An 8,358-nucleotide genomic window follows, 5' to 3' on the forward strand; every position below is an offset into this window, starting at 1 on the left:
ACTTTCCTCGGTTACTCGCATCAGCCGGGAGCGACTCATGAGAGTGACCACGAAGAAGCGGGGGAGCGGAAGATCCCTTGGAGGGTGCGCTGATAAGGCGGGACGGCAGCGACAGCAGCCGGAGAGATTACCGAGGTGCACATTCACGATTCACGATTCACGATTCACGATATGATTCACGATTTGTGATTCAATATTGCACAATTCGACATGGTTTGGCGCGTGGTCGCAGCACAGTTGTCAGTGCACACGCAAGCCGGAGAGCCAGCGTGCAGCAGAATCGACCGGCAATCTCTTTGCCAACAGATTTCGCCACACACCGCGCACCGTGCACAGGCTGAGATCTCAAATGGCTTGCGATGGCACACAATTTCATCGGGCGGATTTGTGATCGGGCGGATTCATGATTGTTGCGGAGAGATCGGGCCTCGCCATGTCGTGCGAGTTACGGCCAAATTTGCCGTCTGTTCCGGTGCACGCTCGCCATATGGGGTGTTGAATAGCGCGTGGTCAAGTTAGATGCGATACATGAGGATTCGTGCTCGAGTGTCGTGTGTCACAGTGTCACAGACAGCGGTGTATGCTAGAGTGTTGTGTGATGTGAGTTGTTGGTGGAAGAGCAACGTTTCGCTGTAGTTGTTCGCTTTGCTCCACGATATCGTCCACTATTCGCAGACATGTCTTCTTCTTTGAGCTCGTCCGCGGCGCTACCCACCGGTGATGCTCCTTCATCGCTGGTGGTCAACCCACCTTTCCGACATGCGCACGTGGGGTCATTCCTGCGTCCAGCTAGCATCCACGCTGCACGCGCCGATTTTGCAGCAGGCAAGATCGACGCTGCATCTCTGCGACAGCTGGAAGATCGCGAGATCGCCGCGCACGTCTCGCAGTTACTCTCGAACAACGTACAGGAGATCACCGACGGCGAGTTTCGTCGCGAGTACTTTCATCTGGATTTCCTCAAACACATCTCTGGAATCAGTATCAGCAAGAACACGCTCGAGCAGAAGGACGGCCGTGCACCGCCCACGCTCAGCGTTACGGGCAAGCTGAAGCACACGCACAATATCGAGGTGGACAATTTCAAGTATCTCAAGAGTCTCGTCCCGCAAGACGCGGTCAAGCGGATCAAGATCACGATTCCTTCGCCGACCATGTGTCACTTCCGTGGTGGCAGGGCGGCGATCAGTACGCAAGCGTATCCGGATTTGGACGAGTTCTTCGCCGATCTAGCCGCGGTGTACAGGAGCGAGATCGACGCGCTCTACGCTGCTGGTTGCAGGTACATCCAACTGGACGATACCAATTTGGCGTATCTGACGGACGCCACAATGCGCGCGCAGGCCGAAGCACGCGGCGAAGACCTCTCGACGCTTCCACACGACTATGCGCGTCTGATCAACGCGTCGCTCGCGACGAAACCCACCGACATGGTCGCCGCGATCCACCTGTGCAAGGGCAACTTCCGCAGCCAGTTCTTCGCGCAAGGCAGCGACCAAGGCTACAACCCTATCGCTTCAGTGCTATTCAACGAGCTCAACGTGAACGCCTTCTTCCTCGAATGGGAAGATGAGCGCTCCGGAAAAGACTTTTCCGCTCTCACCCACCTCCCCGAAAACAAACTCGTCGTCCTCGGTCTCGTCAGCTCGAAATTCGCCACTCTGGAAGACAAACAGCTGCTCATACACAAACTCAACGACGCCGCCAAACACGCCAAAGGTGGCCTCAACCAGCTGGCTATCAGCCCGCAGTGCGGTTTCAGCTCCACCGTCCACGGAAACGAAATCACTCCACAGACCCAGTTTGACAAACTCGCTTTGTGCAGAGACGTCGCCGAGCACGTCTGGCAAGACACTGTCTAGTTGCGCCTCTTTCCTCGTAACCCGAACACAACTTTCAAATGTCCGAGTGGGCAGCGTTCTTGCAACCAACCACGTGCCCTTGACTGTCAGCTCCGAAGCTCGCTTCCTTTGGACGTGAATTGGATCTGCGTATCGTTCTCGTTGTACTTGTGAGCGTGACAGAACGAGACTGGGCGGCTGGACACTGACAAAATACGATACAAGATGAGCGAAGCACGATTCGTGCAAGATCGACAGATCGTGTTGCAACGAAGCCAAATCAAAGCGCGCCAGCATGCAGCATCTGTGAAGGCGAGCAACCGAACATGGAGCTTGTACGGGCATTGTCGGGCTCATCGTTTCGGCTGCGCTGTAGCTGTGCTGAAAGCCGACGTGGGTGGTGCCGAGGTTTTGGCTGCCTTTGTGGAATGCTTGGAGAATAAGAGCTTCAAGACCTCGGACGTTGTTCGTCGCACGGTTCTAGCGCGGCTTTGGCATTTCGTCGCACTGCGAGTATCGAATCCTCTGCTTGCAAATCACGAGCATCGTGTGTTGCTTGGATTCCCAGGTTGTACCGTTTGCGTTTGGGTTGACGAGCTGTGCGCGCCAGTCGGTTCGTGTCCTGGCACAGCACGTCAAGCACATTCACCGACGAGCACAAGCTGTTGCAGACGTCTTTCGCCACGGTCGACGCTGAATAGATCTGGTCGTTTCTCCATAGCAGCCAGCATGGCAGTTGCAACTTTGTCCACATTCGCGTTTGACGTGCTTGCTTGTATCGGCAGCATGTGCGCAGCCACCGACGCGAGCGTGACGAGAGTACGAGCATAATCGAGCGATCCAACGCAGCACGCATTTTATCAAAGTCGTCTCACGCATCGATATCCATCAACGCTATCTGCCCGTCATTCACGTCTCGTGTTGCACTTTGGCTCTCAACCGTGTTCTCGAGTCATCAAACATGCGCGCAAACGCCATCGTTCGTCCACATTGCTCATCTCGCCTTGCGCAGTCTCCCACTCTTGCGCGCCTCGAGACATGCCGACGCTTCGTCCTCAGCCACCATCACTCGCTCGCTACACTTGTCCCTCTCACCTGAACCGAATCATGAATTCCAATCGTCAATGTGGATCACGAATCCACATACTGAGCGCTTTGCCATCTGCGCATCTTAATCACCAATACGTAATTGACCACCCTCGTGCACAAACGTCAACCGAGAGCTAGAAACATGCATTCGTGATTGAGCCACCGTGATCGGGAAACAACGTGCAAGCACTGAGTGAGAGACAAGCATAGCGATAAAAGAACAAACGCCGAGCTACGACGAATTGGTGGGCGCGCTCGAGTGGGTATGATCGTTCTGCTTTCCCTCTTCGCATATGGGCACGGACATCAACCACGGATCCTTGAGCACCTCATCCATGGTCCACCTGCCTTTGGGATCCGGACAAAGCATCTTCTTGAGCAGCGGCCGGCAGTCTCTAGGACTCAGATTCGACAGCGGCGAAGGAGCTGGGCTGCTAAGATACGACTGCACGTACTCCTTGAATGTCGGGTCCGACATCTTGGCCACGCGCCAGGGAAGTTCCTGGAACTGCATGCAGTAGAACACCACTGCCGCCGCCCAAACATCCACCAGTCGCGCGTCGTACTCCTTCTTCTCGAACTGCTCGGGTGCAATATACGGCTCCGAGCCGCAGAGTCCCTTGGAGTAGTGCGTAGACTTTTCCCAGCACATTCGGAACACGTCCGACACGCCGAAATCAGTGATCTTGATGTGACCGTGTCCGTCGAGCAGCAGATTCTCGGGTTTGATATCGCGATGCGCTACACCCATCGAATGCAAGTAAAAGATGCCGTTGAGGATCTGCTTGAACGAACATTCGACCTCGGCCTGCGACATGCCGCCGCGCTTGATGGCAGCATACAGATCGCCACCAGGACAGTACTCCATGACCTCGCACCAGTGTCGGTTTTCGTCTTGCACCAGATCGACCGTCTCGACAATGTTGATGTGGTGGAGCGTCGAAGAGATACAAAATTCAGAAGTGAGTTTCTTGACGTACTCCTTTTCCGTCTCGTTCTTGCGACGCTTTCGGAACTCTTTAACGGCGTACAGCTTTTCGGTGGATCGATCCCACTTGTGCGCCAGACGCACTACGGCGGTGGCACCTTTGCCGATCGCAGCTTTTTCGCAGACACCGTACTTCTTGAGCAGACTGGCGGTCTCGCCTCCCGCTGTGCTACCGCCCTTCTTGCTGCCTCCGTCCGACTTGTTGCCGTGGCTGGCGCTGGAGCCACGGCGCGAGAGTTTGGGAGCACTGCCCATGATCATGTCGCGTAGCGTCGAGCTAGCGGTGGACTTGGCATCACCATCCTTGCCCTTGTCCGATTTCTTGCTCGACTTGTCGGGCTTAGCTTTGGCATCCCAGTCGCGCAGCGCTGCTACGGTGAGACGGCTGCCTTCGGTGGCACCAGCGTCCTTGGAACTGGACTCGGATTTGCCGTCCTTGCGCTTGATGGAGACGTTGCGGCTGGGAGGCTGGCTGCCAGGTGGACTTGTCACGTTCATGGCCTGGAATCCGGAAGCGAGCGCAGCCTCATCCACCTCGTTGCGAGGGCTCAGGGGAGGCGTGGAGCCTCTGCTGAGCGAAGGTGATCGCATGGGCGACACGTGGCCGCTGGCCTGCTGGCTCGCTGCAGTGCGAGGCGATAGGCGTTCGCGGCTGGGGCTGCTGGCGACAGCAGCCTCGGCGTTGGCCTTGTCCTTGTCCTTGTCGGAGTGACCGCCACCGGCACCGGAGAGCATGCGGCGGAACATGCCCTTGGACTCTTTCTCCTTGGGCTTTTCCTTGTTCTCGCCGCCGCTGTTGGACGGAAGGCGCGTGGGCTCTGCGTGAGGTTGAGGGCGTGGGGAAGAGGCAAAAGTGGCGTTGGTAGGACCGGAGAGCGTGTTGTGGCTGAGCTTGGTGGAGGCGGGTGCCTTGCTGGGTGACATGGCGCGGGGAGGCGGCGATGAGGGACGCAAAGCAGCAGTAGTGGCGGCGGCGGCAGCGGCAGTAGCATTGGCCTGCGCTGATGTACCCGCAGATGGACGTCTGGAGGAAACGAGCGAGGGTGGGTTGGTGCTAGCAGCCGAGCCATCGAGCTGGCCGCCGACCTGGGCAAAGCTGGGCGAGGCGAGCTGGGCACGAATGTCGTAGGGACTGTTTTCACGTGTGAGCTCGAGACGAGCAGCGAGACCATCGGGGCCCTCTGCTTCGAGGCCATGCTTGACAATGGTCTGGTCCTTGCTCTGAAGACCACTGAGGCGGTGCTTGGGGTAGCGATCGCGGTCGGGGGATGGAGGACGAGAGAGATTGGACTCGGTCTCGCTATCGGAAAAGACGAGGAGTTCGCGAGCGCGGATCTCGCGCTCTTCGGTGGGGACGCGAACGCTTCCCTCGCGGATGGCGGCCTGGATGCGATCGGAATAGGGGGTGGCCATGAGAGGTTTGGGTTCGCAGTTGGCGAGAATTGTAGATGGCTTAGTGTTGGAAGCGGCAGCAGGAGCAGCAGGAGCGCCGTTGGGTTTGGATGCTGTGGGAGGAGGAGGAGGAGGAGCAGCAGCAGCAGCAGCAGAGGGCGTGGGAGTATCGCCGGGCTCCTTAGGGGGGTTGCCGCCTTCTAATGTGGCATCTTCGGTAAGCGTGATGTTGTCAGCCATGATCGCTGATGTATAAAAGGGTTGAGTTTGATTGGCTGGGGTGGCAAGGAGTAGACGAGTGGAGGAGGCGAGGGTGGAGGATCGAATCGGTGAGTTTGTGCGTTGTATATAAGAGGTATCGACGGCGCAGCGTTGAAAAGCAATACTAAGGGGTAGCTGAGCTTGTGGCTGTTATATCCGTGATTCGAAAGGGTATACGCAGTTCGTGAAGAAGGCCAATGTCGAGATTTGGTCAGGTTGGTACGCACCAACTGAGCGGGCAGGAGTGTGCTTGGGAGAGGTGCGTTTCGAGATGGAGAATCTCGGTGGCAAGCGGATGGATGGAGAGGCCAACGCTGGAGTCGTGTGTGCCACAGAGAAAGATGATGATAGTGATAATGATGGGACCGAGGGCGACTATACGGAGACAAGTCCGAAGCTGGACGGAGAGGGGGCAAGGCGGGGGGGAGGGCGGCGAGCAAGGGTGACAATCGTGAATACTTGACTATACAAGAGTCACGAGTGGCAGGCAGAACCCACTCACGAGGCAGCAGCGCGCAGACTTGGAAATTGTGGCTCTGTCAGCTGCTACTCTCCAAGCAAGCTCACGCCTGTTCCTATTTTGCTTGGCCGTGACAGAGCGGAAGCGCAAATTATTTCAAGTGCCATTTTTTGTTGTTGGAGCAGCAACAGCAACAGCAACGACAGCAGCAGCAGCTGACGGCAGAAAAGGAAAAGCCGAACTGAGCAATCACGAATACAATGCAAACGCAAACGCAAGCGCAAGCGCAAGGGTCAAGGGTCGAGGGTACAAGCGTGTGCAAACAAAAGCAACACCGACCGTGATCTAATGTGAATCGCGAATCTCGCTCAGATTCGTGATTTGAACCAATCCACGATTTGAAACGAGCGATTTTCGATTTGTACAGAGAACAAAAAGTCACGAATCGGACGGAGTTACAGTAAGTACACTACACTACAGCACAGTACAATACAGTCAGTCACACAGTAGACAGGTGCGAATCACTCAATAATTCAGGTCAGCCCACCATTTCATCCATTCACCTCACGATTGGCGTGACCTGTTACAGTGCCCACAGAAGTAAGAGCCGCCGTCGCGAGTATTCGTGATTCTCGTATCAGGTCTCTCAATCGGCAAGGCCCCACCCAGCTATACTTACACTTGTCACTGCCGTACAGCTTCTTCAACGTCATGGGAGGCTATGCTGATGTCGCTCAGCCTTTGGCGAGTCGCGCTGCGCTTGGCGCGCACACTAAAAGAAATGAAATGAGGCAGTGTACAATCACATTTACGATTGCGCGCCGACTTTTGGAAAGAGAGAGAGAGAGAAAGAAAAAGAAAAAGAGAGGTTTGTCAGGGTCCAAATCGTGAATTAGGAATTTCATCCCAGCGTGAAGCTTGAATATCGTGAATTCATCCTTCAAAATCGATCTGTTTGTCGACTCGCGAGTTTTTTCTCCTCTTTTCTTTTCTCGTCCCGCACAAGCCTGAGGAGGGTAGGAGGATGAATGTACGGATGATCGTCATCCTTCGACTTGGCTCAGACAACGATTTGCTAGCCCATCTGTCACCATGGGCAGGGAACGTGGATAGGATCATCTCTTCGCATTGCGCACAGTGTAGTGCGCGGCATTAGCGTTTGCGCTCTTCTCAATTCTGCTTGCTGCATCTACTCACGACTGCGGTAGAGACCGGCGCCACTAACAACCCATCACTCTTGACTTGCGATTCTCGATGATCAATCGTGTTTGCTTGGAACAACGCTGGTTGCTGTCGTGTGTGGTGTCAAGTGCATGTACATGCAGCAAAGTCACTGTGTGTGTTTGTGTGCAAAATCGAACGAATCTTGGATCCTAGTTATGCTGTCCCGTCGGCTGGTCGGAAAACCACATTTCAATCTGTATCGTGTATAGTTAGTACTGTGCTGTACAGTACAGTACAGTACATGAATCTCGAAATTCAATCGTGAATCTCTCGTGATTCATGATTTGTGATTCAGATTTATAGTGGTTTCTGCAGCACAGATCTTGTTGCCCTTGACCTAACTTAATCCGAACTGTCACTTTTCGTTGACACCTCCTTACGGCACACATGTACTCACATTGCTCCCATCTGACTCGCTGCCAGAACACTTGGTTTTACATTTGTGATTCGACGGCGCGGGCGTTTCAACAAAGCTGCCGTCACATTCCTGGTGCGCAGTCGTGAATTCATCGCAAATCAGAGTCAGGTCCGAGACCACTTTGCTTGTTGCGCTGGCGGCCAAATCAGAATCAGGTCCGCCGCTGAATCAGGCTACCGAGGAACGTGGCAATCATGAATGCCTCGACGCACAAAGATACAGAATCGTGAATGCTTCGAGAAAGCACGTCGTCGTGTTGGTTGCAGGTACGCCTAGCGATACTGTAACTAGCATAGTCGCGAGTCGCTGCGAGGGTCCAGGGTTTGGAAGGGTTTGGACCTCAGCTAGGGCTTGGTTTCGCACGAATTTGTGGTACACGACTTTCTACATCGGGATCCCCGATCTGCAACTACGATTTAGAGACTCGCCGAATTCCGAAAAAGTTGGCCATCTTCACACCATCTACCGAGGGTCAAGTTTCTTGGTGCGCTTTGCCAAGCAGATTCTATCGACTCTTCGCATTCTATCCTGCGTTGTTCCGCGCCGCCGCTGCTCAACGACGGACAAGCGATCCGATCTTGTGGCACAAAGCGATGGCATCCTCAAAACCTTCTTTTCTCTGCGCTACTTCCGCCGACCCACGTGGTCCTGGAGCGGGAACCACGGACGAACGATCGTCTTCATG

General features: G+C 55.0%; 3 protein-coding genes across 3 annotated transcripts; 2 read left to right on the forward strand and 1 right to left on the reverse strand.

Moving 5' to 3' along the window:
- Nucleotides 1-677: 677 nt before the first annotated feature.
- On the forward strand, nucleotides 678-1,862 carry UMAG_04134 (putative methionine synthase, vitamin-b12 independent; the record flags this gene model as incomplete). The annotated part of the gene is made up of 1 exon (XM_011392329.1): nucleotides 678-1,862. The coding sequence occupies one exon, from the start codon at nucleotides 678-680 to the stop codon at nucleotides 1,860-1,862; it is 1,185 nt and encodes a 394-aa protein (XP_011390631.1).
- A 204-nt stretch (nucleotides 1,863-2,066) lies between these two features.
- Nucleotides 2,067-2,672, forward strand: UMAG_04135 (uncharacterized protein; the record flags this gene model as incomplete). Its single annotated transcript, XM_011392330.1, has 1 exon — nucleotides 2,067-2,672. The coding sequence occupies one exon, from the start codon at nucleotides 2,067-2,069 to the stop codon at nucleotides 2,670-2,672; it is 606 nt and encodes a 201-aa protein (XP_011390632.1).
- Nucleotides 2,673-3,162: 490 nt separating this feature from the next.
- UMAG_04136 (uncharacterized protein) lies at nucleotides 3,163-5,550 on the reverse strand (the record flags this gene model as incomplete). The annotated part of the gene is made up of 1 exon (XM_011392331.1): nucleotides 3,163-5,550. The coding sequence occupies one exon, from the start codon at nucleotides 5,548-5,550 to the stop codon at nucleotides 3,163-3,165; it is 2,388 nt and encodes a 795-aa protein (XP_011390633.1).
- Between the last annotated feature and the right edge of the window lie 2,808 nt (nucleotides 5,551-8,358).

The sequence above is a fragment of the Mycosarcoma maydis genome, chromosome 12, assembly GCF_000328475.2.
Source record: "Mycosarcoma maydis chromosome 12, whole genome shotgun sequence".
NCBI classification, from domain to species: Eukaryota; Fungi; Basidiomycota; class Ustilaginomycetes; order Ustilaginales; genus Mycosarcoma; species Mycosarcoma maydis.